This window comes from Nanorana parkeri, unplaced genomic scaffold, assembly GCF_000935625.1.
Source record: "Nanorana parkeri isolate BGI_ZX_2015 unplaced genomic scaffold, ASM93562v1 scaffold1801, whole genome shotgun sequence".
Lineage (NCBI taxonomy): Eukaryota > Metazoa > Chordata > Amphibia > Anura > Dicroglossidae > Nanorana > Nanorana parkeri.
Window position 1 is genome coordinate 203,322 of NW_017308069.1, and position 24,530 is coordinate 227,851.

The following is a 24,530-nucleotide window of genomic DNA, read 5'->3' on the forward strand; positions in this document are numbered from 1 at the left end:
AGCAGTCTGAATAACTCGGCCTTTCTTGCAGTGGATGAAAAGGGGATGCCCCTCTTCTGAAGCTCCAGTACGAGCTTGGGGATAGTCCACGCTCTAATGGAAGGGGCGCTTCCATGTTCGGAACCCCTGGCCGGCGTAGCCGGTAATGATGCCACCTCTAAGCTCTCAGAGACGTGAGACATGTCAAACGATCCTCACTGAAAAATATGAGACAGAAAGGCGGAATGACACCCCTGAACCCAACTGACTGTAACCTAGCATGGCTACTAAGGACAGGTGTGCGTGCGTGGCCACTAACCAACTATAATGCTTGCCATGGCAGACGTGACAAATAAAGCCCTACTTGAGCCTGTCTATGCGGACGGTCACGCCAGGCAGCCGGATGACCTATTCGTCAGTGTAGGATGTACGTAAGACGCGACGTATGAATGAGGCCGAGGCACTACCCTGTGTCTAATCTATAACCTCGGGTCCTCCGAAAATGACGTGCAGCCTAGCCCTAACTACCTAAACGCCTGACACCCGAGTTTCCCAACGTGCGTGTGGTCAGCAGGTGCTAGCTGTATGGCGGCCCCAACCCGCCCTCAGTCGGGTCCCTGCCAATGCTGGCACCCCCCCCTGTCCAATTGACGCCGGACCGAGCATGCTGGTGCAGACCCCCAGTGACAGCCCCATGCCCAACACCTAGGGTACTCACCCGCACCAGCCGTGGACCAGAAGTACCTGTAAGGTGGACGAAAACAAATAAAAATTGCCCCCAATGCCAGAAAACGCGAGCGGCATTGCGCATGCGCGGTGCTGTGGTCACTGACAGTGAACCCGGGATAAGCCACCCGCGGCCGTGAGAGGGGCGGAATAACCGAGAACTACCGCCGGCTTGAGAACGAAAATATTACCTGCTAGTGGTGGATGCACTGGCCGAGAACTCCCGGGAAACGACCTGCCCGACTTCGTACCGTGACCGCTGGACCGGATGCGACGAGCGGATCCCCCTGGAAATGACGTCACTGCTACGCCGAGCTCAACACATCCGGAAGCCTGAGCGGGCGGCTCCTTAAGAGGGCTGCGGGGGACGCCGATTCCTCCCACAAATGCGGCTAACACGTTAGCCTAAGACAGTGGTTCTCAACCTGTGGGTCGCTGTGTGATTTCTGCTGTGCTAGGTGAAAGTCCTCAGCCCTCTCCTAGCGCAGCAGTGTCCGTTCTCCAGCCACGCCGCCAGATGTCGCTGCAGCAGCCACGTCATTCGTAAATTTTACTGTTGGGGGTCACCACAACTTGGCAAATGTTACCAAGTGGTCCCGGCCCTAGAAAGGTTGAGAACCACTGGCACCCCCACACTGTGCCACTATTACCTGGCTTCTCCCCACTTTTTCTATGTCCCGCAGCCTGCTCAGTTCAGGTACAGATGAGATGCCCCGCCTCCTGCAGAGCCCGTGCTGTACTGAGAGCCGCGCATTCCTTGTGACAGCCCCTGCTTGAGTCAGTGAGAGGGAGCCCCGTAGCCTCTGTGCCTCTTCAATGACGACCCAGCCTGCACAGCATCAGAGTGGCCCGGGGACCACCAAAATCTTCTTGTGGACCACCGGTTGGCGACCACTGGTCTAGAGCATATGTCCTAACTCATGCATCCTCTATCTTCAGCCTTTGTCAGGAGAAGAATTATAAAGTTATTTCAAGATGGTATAGATGCCCAGCATTGTTAAAACAAATGTATCCTTCTTATCTGGATGCTTGCTGGTGATGCAGTTTGTCGACCCTGGAAGATAAATGTGATGACAGCTCTAGTGATCTTGCGGATCATGCTAAAGAGCTGGAATCGCTTCGAGAGGACAAGAGAACCCTTTTACCGAAGCTAGAGCATATGGAGAACAGGTCCCGCAGATCCAACCTGCGCATTAGAGGTCTGCTAAAGCATATCTCAGACCTGTTCTCAACAGCACTTGCTCTCTTCCAGGAATTAGCCCCTGAAATTCCCGTGGTCCGCCTAGAGATAGACCGGATTCACCGTACACTGACCAGTAGGAAAGTGGATGGTCCGCCCTGAGACATTCTGGTGAAACTTCACTTTTCTGCAAGAAGGAAACGCTACTAATAGCCGCCAGAACCAGGGCCTCCCAAGCACCGCTCATCTTCCAGGCTCACAAATAACAGCTGTTCACAGACCTGGCTCCATCTACCATTTCAAAGAGGAGAGCTTTGAAACTCTGCCTTGAAGTGCTCACCAAGTGCCATATTCCCTACAAATGGGGATACCCTTTCCGTTTACTCTTCTCATATGGCGGGAAGCAACACCCATGTGGCACCCTTGAAGAAACCCAAGCCAAGATGTCGGCCCTGGGCCTTACAGTTCCTCGCTCGCCAGCACAAGACCCCCCCGACACTTCTGCCACCACCTCCAAGCGCCCTCGCAGTGACTCCGACCACAACCACTCCGGGGAATCCCTTGGACCCGCGTCAAGGATGACACCGCGTCCGAGCCCGTCGGACTAAAGACCGCTCAGCCTTTCCCAGGTATTTGCCAACGACCTTCATGACACCGCTTGAGGGGAATCCCGGCAGTGTCCCGAAGGACCGTCCTTCGAGTTAACACCGCTGAGACTCACTGCTGCAGCCCCCCTTCACCCCCTGGCGGTGCTCACCACCTTCTCCCATTTTCCACCGATCCTAACGCTGACTCCTTACGACCACCGCATCGTTGCCAACTACACTACCGGCATTGAACAGCTATTCGAAGGAGATCCGACAGGTCAGCCGTTGGTCTTTTTTTGTTTTATCTGCTTTGGTCGAATTTAGCAAGGTCTCTGTCTACCACTCCATCAACAACTTTGCGAGCAAATGGGGTTACCTTACAACTGACACATGGTGGGCCTGCTCGCATTTGCTCCAGTCACTACTATCACAGGCCCTCCTGCTATGCATGCTGAGTGGATGTTTCAATTTTTGAGCTCCTGTTCCTGGTTCATCGGACGGTAATTGTCCCCACACCTTTCCCACACAGATTATTCCCCAGCCTTATGAGTTGGAGCTGAGGGGTGGGGTGCAGTGACTGGTCAGCCTCGGGGGACCCTGATTCTCAACCTGTATGCTTCCCTACCCACCCCCGACTCCCTTCCTGCATAACCGCAGCGCAATACCTTTAGGGTCGCCACCGGCCTGATGGTCGACCACTGCCTGGGGTATTATAATGGTGCCCTCCGTGTCAATTTGCCATCCCCCTGTTCCTTATAGCCCCAAATTGAATCCCCTACCCTCAGGGCTGGCCTGCCACACACCATCTGTTTCCTTATTGCAATATTATTGTACGGTTTTGTTTTCTGTAAGAAAATTACTGATTTCATATATAGATTTGTATGTTTCTAGTTGTTCATCTCAGTACTGACTTGGCATACTATTAAATAGGTTTGTCCGGGGGAGCTAGTCCCTGTGCTCCCCAGACCTTGGGTAGATTGAGATCTCATGGATCCCTCTACCCAACGTTCCTTCGTTGATGCAGATTTTTTCCGCTTGCTGTATATACCGCTACTTGTTGTTCTTGTACTTGCTACACTCCGATAGCCTACCTTCTTTATCTCTCCCCTCCTTTCTCTTCATCCTGTACTGCTATCCTACCTTTTCTCTCGTCAGGTGGTGTGCTGGGGACTGGCGCCATTCTACACCCAAAACCCTTTCCCAATTAATGGTGGGCATAATTGGCGTTCTTCACCCCTCTTGCAACAATGCCCTTAAAAATTGTGAGCCTCAAATGTACAGGGATTTAACTTCCCCCAACGAGCGCACATGGGCATTCCGCTTCTTTAGATCCTCTCATGCTGACATTATCTGCCTACAGGAGACCCACTTCTCCAAAACATCTTGCCCTAAATATTTTAGTCCTCAATACCCACACGTATACATGGCTAATGATATCTGTAAGGGAGTCTTGATCGGGTTACGTTGATCAACCAATTTTGTTTGCCACACGGAAACCCGTGACCCCCTGGTTAGATATTTAATTATCACGGGACTCCTACATGACACTGAGGTCACCTTGGTCTCCTATTACGCCCCTAACACAGACCAAATAGATTTTTCAGGGACCTTTTAGCCAAGGTACAGGCTTGCAGCATGGGCTCAGTCATCATTTGTGGAGATTCTAACCTTGTCCTTCTCCCCCACAGGGATAGATCCAAGGACTCTCCTATCTACGCGCACTCTGCCAAAGCATTTCGCTAATCTCCTGTCGCCTCACTCCTGTAACAAACGTACCCGTCCATCAGTCCGGGCGCATCACAGAGTTCCGCCACAGCCCCAGAGACGTCATTGTCCACGATCTCAGGTGGCTCCTCCTCCCTTGTCGGCTTAAGCCGAGACACTCACTTGTCTGGCGTTCGTGCAAGTGGGTTGACGCCAGGCAAGATCCCTCCTCGGCTCACAACGAATCTCCCTTTACTCACGGGCTGGCCGGAGCCACATCTCCAACCACTGCCAGCCGACACCACCTCCTAGATTACAGCTATCCTCCATTGGGGTTTTCCCCTCAATTCAAGCCAGACAAGCCATCAGACTTCACTCTCTCCATACGTAGTGTTACTACTTTCGGCCTCATACTTGACTCCGCTGGGTGGCACTGCTGAGCAACTTCTATCTGCATTAACTGCATCTGCCATAGTGACTGCCTCCCCTGCTTCCAGATTGAATGGGAATTGATTGCCTCATTTCCTCATACTCCCTGAAGGACTGCTACACAACTTACTCCTAAATCGCAAATACCTTACTCCTTTTCAAAATTACTTCTAATTCTGCAATTAAGATTGTATGCTACATATTAGACTGTACTATCTTTACTTGTTGCAATGTAATGGTAAGGGGAGGATTCTTGTTTGAAGCACTGTGATTCAGGTCACATTCCCCCAATCTACTACTAGCTAAAAACAAAACTCCTCCATTACATATCTGTAGCGGAGATCCATACGAGAAACGGCCTAGAGGAGACCTGGTGTGTTACAACTCCTTAGTTGACTGCTGGAGAGAGGTGAACCTTAAGAAGGAAGATTTCACCCACTACTCCCATCCACATGACGTCTTCGCCAGGATTGACCATATTTTCCTTCCACCCTGTATGGTGCCCTACATTATGCACTAACGCCTCCTTCCAGTCCCATGGTCTGACCACTCTGGAGTCTCCCTGCTCCTCTCTGATCTGTCCCCTAAGAACACTTCCACTCCTTGAACGACTCCCTCCTGTCTGACCCCACGACCAGAGAGACCATCGCCTCTTATCTGACGGAATGCGTGTCCCTTAACGATACACCTAACACGTCCCTACTCCTATTATGGGAAGCCCACAAACCTGTGCTTCAGGGAAAACGCATTCAACTGGCCTCTAAACTTAAGGAGAGACTCCGACACCTCACGACTCTAGAGCAGAAATACTATTCTTGCGCACAAGACTTTGCTCAGACCCCCTCTTCGTCCAACAAGACCAAGTTGGAGGCAGCACGACACGCACTCAACTTATTACTGACTGACCTTGCAGCCAAGCAGCTCCACCGCACAGCCCATAAATATTACCTTAAGGGTAACTAAGCAGACACCCTGTTGGTGAATAGGTTGCATTCCCTAGACCCTTCATTTAAACCCTTCAAGCTACGTACCACCTCGGGTTCCCTCACCTGAAACCCTATTACCATGTATGACCTCTTCCACCAACACCTTTCCTCCTTATACTCCGCCCCAGATCAATCTCCCATGGAGGAGGTGGACCGATTCTTTGAGGGACTCCACCTCCCACCTCTCTTAGCGTCTCAAGCAGCAGCATTAGAAGAGCCCATTGCGGAACAAGAGGTTTTACATGCCATTAATTTGCTTCCCAAGACTGCCTCTTTCAACTACCTCAGATCCGGTGTGCCTTTTGGTCGAGAATGTCACTTACCATACTTACGCACATTGCCAACACGAATCATATCCCTACTGTGCTGCTGTCGCTGGATATTAATTGCTTTTGACATGGTGCCTTACCTTTCCGACGTCCCTCAACGTTGGCGGGTTCGGCCAACACTTTCTTACCTGGATCACCTCTCTATATAGCAAGCCCTCAGCTCACGTTAAGTACTCTGGCTATCGTTCTCCGATGTTTAATATTTGGCAGGGCACATAACAAGGATGCCCCTTGTCCCCGCTTCTTTTTGCCTTAGTCTTGGAACCCCTTGCATGTAAAATCCGCTCCTCTCCGGATGTCTCTGGTATTTCTTATGCTGGTGTCACCCATAAAATATGTCTTTGTTGACGGTGCCTTACTCACCCTAAAATCTCCTTCAGTAATCTTACGCAAATCCTCAAACACTTTGCCTCCATATTGGGACTATGTGTCAGCGAATCTAAATCTACAGCACTTAATATATCCTTGCCAACCTCAATGGTGACATCCCTGAAGGAAGACTTCCCCTATCGATGGTCTCCGAACACACTCTACTATCTGGGCATTAATTTTACCCCCTCCTACCATACATAATATAAAGCCACCTACCCGGCGATATCGAAATTAACAGGACTCCTCAAAATATGGTCCAGCTATCATCTCTCCTGGCTTGTTAGGATAGTGGCTATAAAAATGTCCTTTCTTTGTGACTTCGTGAAATTCTTTCAGGCAGCACAAATTGGGCAATTGACTAAGTACCACGCTATGACTGAAATCCCTGGGTGGGTGACCTTAGAGAAATCATCTCTGCCTTCTACCTCCATTGCCAATCTTCTCTGGCCCCCCTCCCCCCCCCAAACAGAGACCTTCTCTGACTAACCCCATTACATCCTTCTCCCTCAGACTCTGGGATGCTCTTAACCGACCCGCTAGACTGATGTCACCTCACTTACCAATGCTCTCCTTCCTTCGCAACCCTAACTTCTCCCCAGCTTACTCTAACCCTTCGTGCTTTGCGGCCTGGGCAGACAATGGTCTCACTCATCTCTGGAGACTCCAAACGACATTGGGAGTGAAGCCTTTTCCATACCTACGAGACCACTATGCTCTCTTGACCAAGGAGATTTCCCGCCATCTCCAAATCAAAAACTTCATCCTTCACCAAACACAGCGACGGCCCCCCCACCCTCGGAAGCCTGAGCTTGTTTGAAAAGATCTGTCGTGACAATCCCCACGCCCCCGGTACCATCTCCCCTATCAACTCCTCATTATTATTACAGTCTAATCCGCCCGCCCCCTCTTACGTCTCTCAATGGGATCAGGATCTAGGGTCCCCTCTGGAAGACGTCATGTGGCAGAAGTCTTGTTTGACTACGAAGTCCAGCTCGTGGTGCTCTAGTATGTTGGAGATCAATTATAAAGTAATGCTACGCTGGTACATGGTACCCACGAGGGTTGCAAAATGTAACCCGCAATCCTCATCGCTCTGTTTACGGGGATGCACAGGATTGGGCACCTTCTTCCACATATGGTGGCAATGCCTGACTGCCTCTAACTTTTGGGACCGTGTTTTTTTATCTAATTTCTTCTCTTTTGCACTCATCAGTTGATTAAGATCCCAAATTTGCCCTTGACGGTCAATTGGATAATGTCGCATGAGAAGAGACCGGCACAACTTGAGCATACCATGCATAAGTTTGAAAAAATAAGGTCACCCTGGACAGAGAAACACACACCTTCTGAAACCCACCGACATCTTCTCACTCTATGATGGAATTTTTGGTAATGAATCATCGACTATTGCCTCTTCCCCTACACACCACCTGACCCTTCTTCCCCCCTCTTCCTCTCTTCCCTTTTTCTATTTTCTCCTCTCGGCCTTGCCTTTCTTTCCATCTCATTTTCCTGTCTCCTCTCCTCCACCTCCGATGCACCTCATCATAGCAAATCTCAGGACACAAAGCTACTGGCACTCAATGTATGGTTTCCTTTGGGCTCACTTGTGGGATGTCCCCACCACCAACTCCGCGCTGGGGTTTATTTCTACTACATCTGTTCGGTTTACCTGCAAACTCGCCAGCACGTCTCCCTAAGGTGCCTAAACTAATCCAAACATAAGTTAACCGAATGTGTCATGTGTAGAACTTACGTTTATGCAGTTATCGTCCTGTCAGATTGTCATGTACGACTTTGTACTACTTCTTTATACATTGTTTTATACGAGATTGTTGTGTACGCTTTTGTACTTTTGTTACTATTATTACACTCAGATGAGGGGGGAAAAAAAATCAAAAATTCAATAAGACATTTCTTTTGTAATATTTGTTTTACCCAAAATAACTATAATACCAGCAATATAGTATACATACTCTAATAATATGTTGTTCATCTCTTGAGTGAAAAACTTTTTTCTACCTTCTTCATCAAACATTTTTGCTGCCTGTGTGGAAAACAAAGTAATTAACAAATGGACAGAGTCAAAGACACGATAGATTGAATTATTGATTTACATACCATTCGCAGATCGTCAATACGTTTTTCTAACGGTGTTGATAACCCTTCAGGAAGAGGAGGTACTTGCTTGGGTATTTGTACATGAGATTGATTTGCTGATTGCCCAACATTACCATTCTCTCCAAGATCAGAAGCTGTGGGACTGTCATTAGATTCAGAGTCCAAAAGTTTATCAAAATCAATGTCACCAAGCATTTCAAGTGCACTTTCTGCTTCTTGTAAAAGTTCTCGTTCACTGCCACCACCAAAGATAGCAAGAACAGGGTCACTACCAAGTGTCAGGTCAGATAAATCATTGGCAACAGGAGCATGGTTGGGTTTAGGTGGAGGATTGCCTACAGTAAGAGACTGTTGGAGTTGTTTCGGTTCATTTTTCCGCATTGCATCTTTCTCCCTCTGAAATTTCCGAAGCATGGCAGCAAGGGACAAAGAATCTTTGTAAAGCTTTTTCTTCTTTTTGTCAGGCTTGTGAGCATTAAAGGCCATTACTCTATAAAAGTAAGACATAACAATGATGTATAAATATGATGAGTCACTTTGATCTACAAAGTCATTCTGCAATTGTCACAAGTCTATTTACAAACTAGACAAATGATTTGAAAACACATTTTTCTTAAAACCCTGTGGAAAATATATTACAAGAAAACCTATTATGTTAAAATCCTAGTAGAATTCCCTTACAGCAGGTACCCACAATATGCCTGGAAGGTCCTGGCCTCAAAACCACTTACTATACTTTAATGTAATCCTCGACTTTAGCCTGGATTTGGAGCACTAGATAACAACCCTATCTAGTGCCCAACAGCCACTTTATGACACATCAACTGGACTATGGGTTGGCACAGGGTTATGCCTGAGCTCCAAGTTAAACAGTGCATACAGGATTGGGACAAACCTGGACAGAGAAAAATGTATTCCCAAGTATGTATACTTCCGAGATTCTTATGTTAGAATATACTAGGGATGCACCGATACCACTTTTTTGGGTCTGAGTACGAGTACCGATACTTTTTTTTAGTACTCGCAATCCCTAGAATATATCTTTTGGTTTTTTTTCTCTAAAGCTCAGTATACATTTAACAAGTTACTCCAACCAAATGTGTTTCTGTTTTCCAATATTGCCCCAAAGTTAAACCACCAACCAGTTTCTTATGTCTCTAGTAATGAAATCTGAGTTTAACCACTTTGCTTCCCGGAATCATTTTTTCATTTTTACACACACGTTAAAATCAACATTTTTGGTTACAAAACTGTATACAACCCCCAAAACAATTATATTATATAACTATATTAATATGAATTGTTAATTGCAATATTTAAAGTGACATTAAACCCTCAGATTTTTTAACATAAAACAATACTGTAATGTGTGCCTTACTATAATGCATGGTTGTTTCCCTTCTCTTTGCTGCTCTTCCTTTTAAATCTGTATCTCTTCTCATGCTGGGCAGAACTTCTGTTTTGCAGCAGACTGCCTTGTCTCTGGAATGGATACATGGTGTCTCTGTGCAGGTTCACAACCTGAGCCAGCACTACAGGAAGAGGCACCCAGCTGCAAAGGGAAGTTCTCCCCCAGCATGAGAAGAGATAAGGATTTAAAAATAAGAGCAGCAAAGAGAAGGGAAACTACCATGGATTACAGTAAGGCACACATTACAGTATTGGTTTATGTTAAAAAATCTGAGGGTTTAATGTCACTTTAATGTCACAAAATATTCACACAAACATTAAATACACTTTTAGGAAACATTTTTGGTATAAAAAAATGTTTTTGGGTTGTGTCAGGTAAATAGATAGCAAGCATGTCAAGCTTTAAAGTGACATTAAATCTAGAACTCCCCCACCCCCCATACTGCTTTAAGGACTTACCTTGTGTGATGCCTCTTGATCCAAACAGCTTCTTCCTTCCACTCGTTTTTCAAAGTATTTCCAGCGCTGGTGCCAGTCTCTGATCCACTACAGACTCCTCGGGTCCCATGGAGTCTGTCATGCGTGCAACCTCCCGGCTGCGTCTAGTCAGTGTTATCGATGCTATCCACCGACGATCGGTACTGCGCATGCACCCACCTACAGTTCCTCCTTCACAGTGTGTGGAAGTCGGGACTTCTACAGCGTGAGCAAGCACTGCTGTCACAGGTAAGTTTGTTGGTATTTGCCAGGTTTATTTTTTTTAACTGTTGGGGCATATATTCACTGCTAACTAGCAGTAGATATATGCAAAAAAAAAAAGTCTAATTCCTCTTTAAAATTGTGCGTGTCAGTGAAATGGCACATATCGATGATACCTAAAAATTGCCCATAGGCGACACTTTAAAAGCCTTTACCGCTAAATTTAGAGTTCACAGTAAGTGATGGTGCTAAAAAACTCACTTGCACATTCGTGGTGATACATAATGTGTGGCACAATTGTTTTTTTGTGTAGGCGCACTGGACCGGGTGTGTTTGCATCTGTATATGCATGTACATGGGGGTGGAGGGCATGGGTAAAAAAAAAAGTTTTTTTACATTTTTTTTTTTTTTAATGCAACTCTTTTTAAACACCTAACTTTAATACTAATCACAAAGGAGCTAACATGCATATACAAACCATCATTTTCATCTAGGCTAGGAAAAAGGAAATATATACGGTACTTACCCAAACCATGGCAGCTTGACTGTTCTCTTGAGCCTGTCTTTTCTAATCCAGCCGTGGAATATTCCTTGGCATCAATAGAGTATTGCAAGGTTCAGATAAAATCTCTTTTTTATAGTCCCAAGCCAAAAACAAGCACGTAACCCTTGCAGTACACCCCTTTACCATCGTACATTTATGAACAGAGGATTGGTGGACTTGCGTTTCTCCACAGCAATTTATAACGGTCATAGGAAAAAAGACCCATGGGCGGCAAATCAGCTCACATTAGATGGCTCTATACAATGACGCAGTATACGGAGCCGATCTGAGTGGCTGGGTACGTTGTGACTGCTGTGATGAACAATCACATGCTGGTGTTTACATGGTTGACCTCTCCCCTTCCTCTTACAGAGAAAGGAGAGAAATCAAAGGAATTTATGAATGAGGAATGAATGACTTCAGCTGCTGATAAATACATTTTACTGACTGGGACATCATTTTTTTTAACCCTTTAAAACACTCCACTGGTTGTTTCCAGTTTTACAAACAGAACTTAACTGAAAGGTCTTTTTAGCCAAAGCTCTATAAGACCCAGTGCCTGGAATGGAATAAATCACACACATATATAAAATACATTTTTATACATGTGTATGATTTACCTCAGAAGGATATACCTTGGACATGAGTGTACGCCTTTCCATTATTATATCAACAGCACTTCATAGGAACAGCCCCTGACCTTCTTATTCCATCCTCCTCCACCCTGGGAACACATGCCCCACTGGTTCGCTCGGCCTGTTGATTTCACACTGAGGGTGTAAGATTAATTGGCACTTCTCTGTGTTGATATTCTATTTTTTAATATGTTTGAGTATTTATACTTTTCCTTTGTATGATTTTTAGACCAACTCCTTCTCCTGATGAAGCGCCCAGTGGCGCGAAGCGCGTAGAGAGCATTGCAAGTACTGCATTACCATTGAGCATTGCAAGTACTGCACTACCACCTACCAATTTTGTTCCACTAGAGGTTTTTATTACCATGAAATGGATTCTTTATTCTTATGAAATGTATTTGGTTAAATATTGTATTATTATCCACAAATCATGTCTTTAGATTTTTGATCATGCAATTTTACCTCTAATCTGGAACTTAGGGGGTGTTAGGAGGTTCTCTAAGTCGTGTGTCCCCTTTTTTTACATTCTATATGCATTAACTGATGCTTTTAACTTTTTGTATGGACTCTAAACGAAAATATATATATGAAAAATATAATTTATTAGAGTTTATTGGACTTGTCATTTAGGTGCCTAAAACCCCCCAACTTTCTTTCTTTGTTATTGTTACCTAACCAGGGGTTGGCACCTAGTTATTCAGGATCTGTGCACCATAACCAATTTTGTTCAAACATTCTACTGAAAAGAAAATAATCCCCAACAACTGCTAATTTGTCTAGGCCAGCCCAGAAAATTCAGCCCAAGAGCTTGATGAAAAGAAGTTCCCAAAAAGCCCTAAACAATTAGTGCGGGAACTGCAGGTAAATCTTGCAACGGTTAGCCTCAAAGTGTATGCATCAGACAGCACTATTACCTGCATGGGAGGTGTCCCAGAAAAGCTTTTGCTGTCCAAAAAAAGCATTAAAGCAAAACTACAGTTTGCCACTCACAGGGCTCAAAATTTCCACTCTTAATGCCCTGCGTGTAATGCTGCTAGTATGCCCTGCGTGTAAGCCCTACGTGTAATTCTGGGTGTATGCCATGTGTGTAATTCTGCGTGTATGCCCTGCGTGGAATGCTGCGTGTATGCCCTGCGTGGAATGCTGCGTGTATGCCCTGCGTGGAATGCTGCGTGTATGCCCTGCGTGGAATGCTGCGTGTATGCCCTGCGTGGAATGCTGCGTGTATGCCCTGCGTGGAATGCTGCGTGTATGCCCTGCGTGGAATGCTGCGTGTATGCCCTGCGTGGAATGCTGCGTGTATGCCCTGCGTGGAATGCTGCGTGTATGCCCTGCGTGGAATGCTGCGTGTATGCCCTGCGTGGAATGCTGCGTGTATGCCCTGCGTGGAATGCTGCGTGTATGCCCTGCGTGGAATGCTGCGTGTATGCCCTGCGTGGAATGCTGCGTGTATGCCCTGCGTGGAATGCTGCGTGTATGCCCTGCGTGGAATGCTGCGTGTATGCCCTGCGTGGAATGCTGCGTGTATGCCCTGCGTGGAATGCTGCGTGTATGCCCTGCGTGGAATGCTGCGTGTATGCCCTGCGTGGAATGCTGCGTGTATGCCCTGCGTGGAATGCTGCGTGTATGCCCTGCGTGGAATGCTGCGTGTATGCCCTGCGTGGAATGCTGCGTGTATGCCCTGCGTGGAATGCTGCGTGTATGCCCTGCGTGGAATGCTGCGTGTATGCCCTGCGTGGAATGCTGCGTGTATGCCCTGCGTGGAATGCTGCGTGTATGCCCTGCGTGGAATGCTGCGTGTATGCCCTGCGTGGAATGCTGCGTGTATGCCCTGCGTGGAATGCTGCGTGTATGCCCTGCGTGGAATGCTGCGTGTATGCCCTGCGTGGAATGCTGCGTGTATGCCCTGCGTGGAATGCTGCGTGTATGCCCTGCGTGGAATGCTGCGTGTATGCCCTGCGTGGAATGCTGCGTGTATGCCCTGCGTGGAATGCTGCGTGTATGCCCTGCGTGGAATGCTGCGTGTATGCCCTGCGTGGAATGCTGCGTGTATGCCCTGCGTGGAATGCTGCGTGTATGCCCTGCGTGGAATGCTGCGTGTATGCCCTGCGTGGAATGCTGCGTGTATGCCCTGCGTGGAATGCTGCGTGTATGCCCTGCGTGGAATGCTGCGTGTATGCCCTGCGTGGAATGCTGCGTGTATGCCCTGCGTGGAATGCTGCGTGTATGCCCTGCGTGGAATGCTGCGTGTATGCCCTGCGTGTATGCCCTGCGTGTAATGCTGCTAGTATGCCCTGCGTGTAAGCCCTACGTGTAATTCTGGGTGTATGCCATGTGTGTAATTCTGCGTGTATGCCCTGCGTGTAATGCTGCGTGTGTATGCCCTGCGTGTATGCCCTGCATGTAAGCCCTGTGTGTAATGCTGCGTGTAATGCTGCATGTATGCCCTGCGTGTAATGTGCTGCGTGTAATGCCCTGCGTGTTGTGCTGCTTGTAATGCCCTGCGTGTTGTGCTGCGTGTAATGCCCTGCGTGTTGTGCTGCGTGTAATGCCCTGCGTGTTGTGCTGCATGTAATGCCCTGCGTGTTGTGCTGCATGTAATGCCCTGCGTGTTCTGCTGCGCGTGTTGTGTGTGTGTTTGTGCAATGGCCGGTATTGGTCCAGCAAGAGAATGATTTGTTTGTTCCCAGGTACACTCGGTATATCTGTGCACAAGTAGAATAGGATGGAGTGGGATCAGGCAGGGCAACTGGTGGCGAATAACTTTTAAGGCCTGGCTAGTAGCTCAGGACCTGAAATTTTGAGCCCTGGCCACTCAACACATATAGGATAATTCAAAAGTTTCACAAGAACAGTTTATTGTGTCAATAAAAGTGGTGTAAACAATCCCAGATTCATGTACATGGTACAGACAACTCTGTGAATTTTTCTGAAAGTGACAACTAGTGCAACTAGTAAAAATAAAAATATCTAATACTAAAAAAATTATTTGATACAATGTAGAATATCAATAAACATCTTTCATAATATGTGTTCGAGATAAAGGAACATAAATGAAGAATGAAAGCCAGCCTGAACATATTTATCTTTCAGAACTTCAATATCCAATTTGTTATTACTATATGATAACTATGTGATAACAGCTTTGTGAATCTGACTTTCAGCTGTCACGGATAATAAAATCAGGTGCTAATAAAGAACTATGTGAATTTAGTTTGTCTGATGCAAGAAAACAAAACAAGTCTTCTTGTAACCAAGTAAATGTGAATTAGGTGCACATGTAGGTGAATAACCTATTTCTAGAGTAAATATGATTGTCAATTTTCCTGACAAAATCATGTGAAATATCAAGTAGACTTCCATGGAAATTGTTGACTTTTTTTCAACATCCTTGAAAACATACAACATTTTCAAACAGTGCTTACCGATAAATATGATATACTTGTATAAAAACAGACATTTTGCCTGTTAAATCACTTATTGCACAAATATATGAATCAATGTAATGGTGTACGGTGTTAAAAGTAATTTTACCCGATATAAAAGATTACTATCTGGCAGTACTCTTGGAGCAATTGAAATGTTGGTTCCGACCATCTCCCGATGTGCTGTGGTGGGAAATTAAACAATCTCTAATACCCCAGCACGGATTAATCCATTATCTTCTAGCTTCCACGAGTCTAGGCTTATCTAACATCCATACGTCCCCTCCTATTAGGACGTCTATTGGTGCGTAGAAACACTTATGCTCTCTTAAGTTTGCCACTGAAACCACTACACTCCTTCCCCAGCCTATTGATATTCTAGAGATCATTATTCCCGATTTAGATCTTAAAAGTTGGAGTTCCCATTCCATTCGATTTCTAATCTCTATGTAGGGAACACATTTAGATCCTTCCCAGACCTCTGTAGTAAATTCAATCTTCCCCATACTGAATTATTCCATTACCTCAAATTCGCAATCTACTGGAGACCATCAAACTGCCAGATATTCAGTTTCCCACTAACCTATGGACATTCTACCACAATCCACACACTAAAATTAAGGGCATAGCCCTAATTTATGGTATACTACAGGAGAAATTGTCCTTTACTAAATCTCTTCCATTCCATAATTGGGAGACGGACCTACTTTCTCACTTCTCTTCAGCCCAATGGACTAATGCTCTCAAAAAGGCACCCCAGGGCTGTTAGTGGATCAAGAGGTGGGGAGGCCTGTGACCATCAGAAGATGCATTGGGGTTAAAATCAATATCTGTGCAAGGTGGGGGTATGAAAAAGTAATGTATGAGGTTGAAATAGAGAACAGCAACTGAGTTTTGACAAAAGGAGCTTGTTCGGCTGTTGAAATACACACACAAAGAATGTACAGTAAACTCTCCATTACCTGGCATTCAAGCAACCAGAACTCTCAAGCAACCAGAAACTTAGAGTTATCTGGCATCTACCAATCCCCATGGGTGCAGGATATCTGGGAGCTTACTGTATATGGTGATGCAGTCATTAATGTGAGCAATGTTAAGTGTTGGGTAAAGAAGTTTAAAAAGGGAAACAAACAAACAAACTTAAAATAGCTCTGAAGGAATGGAGCAAAGAGTGCTCTGTAGAATTTTTCCAAACTGGATTTGAGGCCTAGGTAACAATGGCACGAATGCATTGTGATGGGGACAATTTGGAAGGGTAACTGAGTAGGGGAATTTATAAGTTAACTTTATGTATGTTCATGATTATTATTATACAGGATTCATACTACGTAAATCCTGTATAATAATAATAATGAACATACATAAAGTTAACTTATAAATGTAAAAGTTTGCGCAGCCAACAGTTTGCGCAGCACTTTACATTATAAGGAAGACATGACAATTACAAAACAATTCAAGATGGTAAGGAGGACCCTGTCCGTGAGGGCTTACAATCTAATAGGGAGGGGCAAGTGATACATGAGGAGGTAGCTGTGTGGGGATTGTTTGATGGTTGAGTGGTTAGGGTAAGGTGGGATAGGCTTCTCTGAAGAGATGAGTCTTAATGGATTGCCTAAAGGCAGTCAGAGTGGGAGATAGACTGACAGGTTGGGGTTAAGCGTTACAGAGGATGGGAGGGACTCTAGAAGTCCTGGAGGCAAGCATGGGAGGAGTTGACAAGGGAGCTGGAAAGCAGGAGGTCTTTGGAAGAGCAGATGGGATGGTTAGGGGTGATACTTTGAGACAAAGTTTGAGATATAAACGGGGGCAGAGTTGTGGATGGCTTTGTAAGTGGTTGTTAATATTTTGAATTGTATCCTTTGGGTGAGTGGAAGCCAGTGCAGGGATTGGCAGAGGGGGGTTGCAGAAACTTAGCGGTTGGTTAGGTTCATGAGTCTACCAGCTGCATTCATGGTAGACTGAAGGGGGGACAGCCTGTGTAGAGGTTGGCCAGTGAGGATGGAGTTGCAATAGTCAAGACGAGCGATAACAAGCGAGTGGATTAGTAGTTTTGTGGTTTCATTGGTGAGGAAGGGGCGTATTTTGGAGATACGAAGGTGAAGGCGTATTTCGATAGGGATTGGATGTGGGACAGAAAGGTGAAGTCTGAGTCCAGGATGACACCTAGCACCTTGGCATGGGGGGAGGGATGGATAGTTGTGTTATCAATCTCATGGGGAAAAGTTGGGGAAAGGTGCACGGGTAGGAGGAAATATCATGAGCTCCGTTTTTGACAAATTCAGTTTTAAGAAGTGTTGTGACATCCAGATTGATAAGTCAGTTAGTAGATTAGTGACACACAAGGGCACTGAGTGGAAGAGTTGTGGAGTAGAAAGATATACACTATATTGACAAAAGTATTGGGGCGCTTGCCTTTACACGCACATGAACTTTAATGGCATCCCAGTCTTAGTCCGTAGGGTTCAATATTGAGTTGACCAACCCTATACAGCTATAACAACTGGAACTAAGGGGCCAAGCCCAACCCCTGAAAAACAACCCCACAACATAATCCCCCCTCCACCAAACTTTACACTTGGCACAATGCAGTCAAGCAAGTACTGTTCTCCTGCCAAGTGCCAAACCCTAACACGTCTATCTCATTGCCAGGCAGAGAAGCGTGATTCGTCACTCCAGAGAACACAGCTCCACTTCTCTAGAGTCCAGTGGCGGCGTGCTTTACACCACTGAATCAGACGCTTTGCATTGCACTTGGTGATTTAAGGCTTGGATGCAGCTGCTCCCAATACTTTTGGCAATATAGTGTGTATTATTCTGTACATCAACATATGGGACAAATCTTAAACATGTCATTCTTCCATAGCCTGAATAAACATGGCCTAATTCCACGGCCTGAATTTACATGTGCAACACCTCCTGCTTTCAGCATTTCTCTACATCTTACAATTTGTGATATGAAGTTGCATCCATCAATGCAAAAGGGGCTTAATAGCCCTTACAAGAGGTCTATAATATGGAAAGCGCTAAAACCAGACACTGATATCCTGTGCACCCAAGAAAACTACTTCAACCCCTTCATGACTGCACTTTTTTTCAGTTTCTCCTTGTTAATGACCGACACACTTTTTTACATTTTTGCTGTGTGATTCTTTCACAGCAGTATTATACTTTCTTACTAAGTGCACCCACACATATTGTTTTTTTAGAGGACAGATAGGGCTATATATTCACATCACATGTGTAGCTAACGCCTCACTTAGGATGAATAAAGTATTTTTAAAAATTAGGAAAAAACATGAAGAAAACATTTTCCCCACAGTTTTGATTATTTTCTTTTTAGAAAAATAGCACAGCTAAAAAAAAAACTCACATCCCTAGGGATTCAGACATTTTTTTGTACTTTATTTTTTTTTCTCTAAAAGCTAATAGTTGGGACATCCTAAAACATTTAATGTGAAAATGGCATAATGTAGCTTAATGTACCATAATGTGCCTAAAACTCAATCAATTGCCTTGAAACTTTGCACAACCCAAGTTCTCCGCTTCCAAACCTTATCCTGGAAGTTTCATGGATTTTGGTTACCCACAAGGCAAATGAGTGACATTAAGCTTGTTTTTTGGGAGCTTAATGTGGCTTAACGTACAAAAAACAACTTTTTTTGGGGTCATTTGATAAAACATACCAAAAGTTATTCACATTAAACTATTTTATTACAATACTAAAACATTTAATGTGAACAGCTTAATGTAAAAAAGTATCTATCTAAACCTCAATCAATTGCCTTGAAACTTTGCACAACCCAAGTTCTCCGCTTCCAAACCTTATCCTGGAAGTTTCATGGATTTTGGTTACCCACAAGGCAAATGAGTGACATTAAGCTTGTTTTTTGGGAGCTTAATGTGGCTTAACGTACAAAAAACAACTTTTTTTGGGGTCATTTGATAAAACATACCAAAAGTTATTCACGTTAAACTATTTTATTACATTCCTGGAAAGCATTTAGCTTAATGTAAGAAGAGCTTAATGTACCATATTGTGCCTAAACCTCAATCAAATGCCTTGAAACTTTGCACAACCTAGGTTCCCATCTTCCCAAACCTATCCTGGAAGTTACATGGTTTTGGTTACCCACAGTGCAAATGAGTGACATTAAGCTTGTTTTTTGGGACACTTAAAGGACATTTCCACCTTTGTAAGTGATTGAGTTTTTGGTGGCAACGGGGAGGTGCAGGGGGGTGTGCGTGTGTGCATTCTTAGGAGTCACAGAGCTGTATTTCATACTTTATTTTATAGATTCTTTTATCGGCCAGAGCCCTAGAAGTACAAAATTCCCTCCACAATATCTTCAATCCGTCTCTCTCACAGGGTCTGGATTCTTATCTCTAAACTGCAATCAGCTGTTTTCCCCTCCTCCCCCCTCTGCTATATGGAGAAACAGCAGGATGAGTCATAGTTCTGTGTGTCTGTGTGAGTGTTAGGCTGGGTTCACACCTAGGCGGATTGAATATGCGTGTTTACTGCGATTCGCGGTAAAAAAACTGCGCGACAAACGCGTGTTTCCGAAGGCTCGTTGGCTGTTTCCCAATGGAAACGCCCGACCAAAACGCCCCAAAGAAGTACATGCACTTCTTTGGGCGTAGGGCGGTTTCCCACGCGTTCGTACTCGCGGAAAAACGCCCAGATGGGAACCATGCACATTGAAAATAATGGCATTTCCCTGTTTGAGCGTTTTTCCGCGAGTACGAAAGCGCGGAAAAACACCCAGGTGGGAAGGACACAGAGAGAAGGACACACTGTGCCTTAGGACACAGAGAGAAGTCTATAGAACAGGACAAGTGATCTCTTGTGTCCCTCTCAGATCTCCCCCTTATCCTGGGTCACATCTACACTCTGCTGCCCCAAGTCCAGGTTACCCCCTCCCCCCAAAAAGACATTGGGGGAAATTGATCAAAATTGGAGCAAACAGAATCTGGAGCTTCTCTCTTCAGTTTGTTCCGTTAAGATTTGAAAATGAGAGAGAGAAGCTGATTGGCTGCCATGCACAGCTGCTCCAGTTTTCGCCTGCTCCGGTTTCGATAGATCCCCCCCACTGTGCAGTGTCACCGGGGATGTGCGGGGTCCATGGAAATTGTTTGGTGTCACCACACGTGCTCTCCGCACATCCCCGGTAACCCCGCACATCCCCGGTGACAGATCTGTTTAGACCCCAGAGATTTCACCGTAGCCCCCCCAGCAGTAAAAAAATAAATACAAAATTAAAAAATAAATTAAAAATTAAAATAAAAAAATTAATAAACAAATGTTAAACAAAATAAAATGATTTAAAAAAAAAAAATGTGTAAAAAAAAAACCGAATAAAAAAAAGCACAACCCCCTCCCTCCCCCCACATAACACACACATATTGTTGTGCACACCATGCACATGCGCTGCAGTGCGTTGTTAGAACGCATCGCAGTGCATGATTTTATTTATTTTTTTTCTTTTAAAAAAAACAAGCTGGTCTCGGTCCAAGCAGTCTCTTAAACCTGTGCCCCTGTCCTGCAGTACCACCCTCACATCTGCTCTCCCCTCCTGCAGACCGCACAGCAGACAGGACACTCTCAAGCTGCCATCCTTGTTTCTCCTGACAGGCTGCCCAGGCCTCGATCCCGGCGATCTGTCTCATCTGTGGCCCCGTCCTGCAGTGCCGTCTCCATATTCACTCTGCCCTCCCGCAGACTGTACGGCAGGCAATACACTCCCCAGCTGTCATTCAAATCCTCTGCACACAGCAGAGGAGTCCTTCCCTCCCCCCTCCCTCTGCACTCAAGGTCCTCGTTGCAGCTAAGCAACACAGTGACTCACCCAGCAGTCAGCTGCTTTCACGACCGTTCTCCGGTAATCCTCTCACTAACAGACAACATATACAAGTGTTCACAGCTTACCCGGTCCACAGCCCTTCTTCTCTCCCCCCTCCCTTCCCATTACCAGTCTAGCATTCTTAGGATTCTCTAGCAGCTGCTACAGCATCAGCAATACAGGATCCAGACCCACCACAACATCCATCATCCACCTTCATTCACATCTCCATAATCATCATGTCCATCGTCGTTGATGTCGCAGCATTTCTTACCTAATGGTAAGTTCATGTATTGTTACCTATTAGAGTTTATTCATCATACTCACCTACTCATTCATTTACTCCTGACCACACGCTGACACTCCGGTTTTCCGACCAGAAGTGCTGGCACCTCACCACACAGCACCACCTTCCCGATAGCCCTGTTCCAGAGACGCAACTAACTTGGATGATCCAAAGGTCACGACATCACCTGTGGGCCATCCATCTCATCACACGTGAGTGCCCATCTCTCCCTTCCACCCACCTTCACCTAATCCACCTATCCTGCCTCACCTACACCCATTGTTCACCCAAGCGGTCCCAGACCCCAACACACCATCTCCCCCCACCCAGCCATATCCCCACCTGCTAGACAGGTACAACTCAGTTTGAGCGCTTCCCTTCCCACCAGTCCAGTGACGTCGATGTCTGTGACGTCACCGGACTCCTCCCCCCTTCGTTAGCCGATGTAGCCACTTGGGCCGGTGAGTTTGTCCAAGAAAGTTTCTGCACGAGCGCCAGCCAAGGCATTGGACCTATACACATACAGCACAGCAATGAAGAAATTAACTAGGATCACACTAATCCAGCACGTTATTCTGAGTTGCCCCACTCAAGCGGCGGCCATATTGAGTGGGGCACGTGAGATTACTAACGTGCTGGATTAGTGTGATCCTAGTTCATTTTATTACTTCATTGCTGTGCTGTATGTGTATAGGCCAATGTAGTTGTATCTGTATGTATGTGTGTTATAATTAATCGAAATTAATCGATTTTTAAAAAATTCGATTAATTGAACACGAAAATTTTAATCATTAGCAGCCCTAATATTTATATATAACATTTTTTATTTAGTTAATTTTTCTTTTTTTTACACTTTACATTTTTTTTGTCAATTATATAAAGCATTCACTATTACTGCTTGTTAATGTCATAATTTTTTTACAATTTTTAATATTAGGCTGCTTCAAACCTAGGAACAGCCAATAATAATCTTAGTGACCCTGAATCATGACATGCTGATTCTGCAGCATTTCAGGATTAGATGTCACTAAAAACTTCTGAACGTTCCTAGACTGATCAGAAGTCTGATACAAGGTTTCAAAATTTTGCTACAAGTTTCTATGCTTCATAGAAACTTGTAGCAAAAACAAAAAAAACAGTACACAGGGCTGTCAAAACAGATCAGGTTCACATCGCTCTGTTATCCCTGTCAGATACTCGATCGCCGACAGTAATCAGGTATCTGTTAAAGCCTAATTCTTTCATTTATGGATGCCTCAAAACTGAGTAGCCAGTGATTCTCAGAGGTTACCAACTTTTAACAGCTCCAAATAGCTGATCACGTACAGTGTACATGATCAGTCATTTGGGCACTTCATGATGGGGACGTAACAGTGTACATCTCCAGTCATGAAGGGGTTAATATCAACAGCACTCAAGAAGGTGGCCCAAAAGATCTTTCCTCTTATCAATATATCTAGTAGCTCAAGTAACAACAACAACAAAATATGTTATGATTGCTATAAGGAACACATCATCTTTCAAAATTAGGGGTTTTGGGGCGGGAGGGGGCGTGACGGTACATTGTATTCAATGGCACCGCTTCTACGCCCCCACCCGCAGTGTGATCGAATGCGTGGCAAAACTTTGCCAGCGTTGCATTCCACTGCAAACACAAAACATAGGTCTGCAGGCTCTCAGGGGGGCTGTGCAGATCTGTGGTGGGCTTTGCCTGCTGCAGAGCCCCCTACGGATCCTGCAAAGCCCACCACAGATCCTGCAAAGCCCCCAAGACCCAGCAAAGTCCCCCACAGATCCTGCAGAGACCCTGCAGTCTGCTGGCTCTCAGGGGGGCTGTGCAAGATCTGTGGTGGGCTTTGCAGGCTGCAGAGCCCCCTGCGGTTCATGCAGAGACCCCCACCCCCCCGAGACCCTGCAGTCTGCTGAACCTCAGTGGGGCTGTGCCAGATCTGTGGTGGGCTTTTCTGGCTGCAGAGCCCCCTAAGGATCCTATGCAAAACCTATGCTGGGCCCTGCCAGCACAGTCCTCCTACCTGGCACAGGAAACCCAGCCTCCTCCGCTGCCTCGGCGCCCAATCGTCTCAGCTTCGTCCCCCGACTGGAGCCTGGGCGACACCTCCCGCCTCCTCCATCGCGGTCTCTGTCCTTGCCTCCTCCGTTGAAGTCTTCGCCCCCCTGCCTCCTCAGTCTTCACCCACCTCTTCCATCTCCACCATATATCTCCGCCCCCTGCTTCTTCTAGCCTAAATGTTTTTTGGGGGGCAGCATTTTTGCCGCCCCCTGGAATCTGCCTCCCGAGGCAAACGCCTTGTTTGCCTCGCGGCAGATACGCCCCTGCCCGTGCCGATGGGGACAAGGGCCTCGTCCCCACAACCCTGACCCGGTGGGTGAAGGGGTCTGAAGAAGTTGCAAACATTTTGGCAAATATTATAAGCAACCAAATGTATCAATAGGCAAAAGCAAACGCCTCTTTACGTAAAATCCAATTCAGAATTTAAACAAAGGAAAAAGGCTTTCCAAATATTTACAAACTATGTGTAAACAAAGGATAGCTGTGTTATTGCTTGGATAAACTTTCAAGGTTTACCTATCCATTATTAATGCACCAAAACAAACTTCTTTGTAACCTTTTACATACCCCATAGTTTTTTGGACTTTTAACTTCCGTGATGGTTTTTCCTTTTCTGATAAATCCTCTTTTCTCTTGCGTTTCTTAATGGACCGATCATCATCTTTTAAAGTAGATACCTTGAAGTAAAGAAAGTGTATAAAAGAATCAACTTAGTGGCAGATTTTCAGATAAGGCAGGTTAAATAAAAATAAACATTTTCTTACTTTGGATGATTTCTGCTTTTTGCTTTGAATAAAATCTTCATTTTCAGAATCAGATGCTTGTCGAAACTGTAGTGTTCCTGTGTTGATATAAAAACCTCCATATTTTGTAGTTAGTGAGGCTGGGACCAACTCGTCATACTAGAATAAAACACAAGATGTGTTATGGGTTGAAATTACTTTTACAAACTTAGCAATGTGAACAAAAATGTGTGTATGTATGTAAGTCCACTTACAATGTATGTAAGTCCACTAAGGTATTGTAAATAAGTCACATTAACTAAGAGAGAACGAAAGAGAGAGAGAACGAAAGAGAGAGAAAGAAAGAGAGAGAACGAAAGAGAGAGAAAGAAAGAGAGAGAACGAAAGAGAGAGAACGAAAGAGAGAGAAAGAAAGAGAGAGAGAACGAAAGAGAGAGAGAACGAAAGAGAGAGAAAGAAAGAAA

The 24,530-nt window shown here is 45.4% G+C and overlaps 1 protein-coding gene across 1 annotated transcript in view; it reads right to left on the reverse strand.

Annotated features, from left to right (window-relative positions):
• Positions 1 to 24,530, reverse strand: part of UBN2 (ubinuclein 2) — a 199,070-nt gene that overhangs the window by 153,215 nt on the left and 21,325 nt on the right. The window contains exons 4-7 of the mRNA XM_018571668.1: positions 24,088 to 24,225; positions 23,891 to 24,000; positions 8,414 to 8,903; positions 8,269 to 8,339 (exon numbers count right to left, since the gene is read on the reverse strand). Coding sequence (XP_018427170.1) covers positions 8,269 to 8,339; positions 8,414 to 8,903; positions 23,891 to 24,000; positions 24,088 to 24,225 — 809 coding nt within the window. The remainder of the gene's footprint in view (positions 1 to 8,268; positions 8,340 to 8,413; positions 8,904 to 23,890; positions 24,001 to 24,087; positions 24,226 to 24,530) is intronic.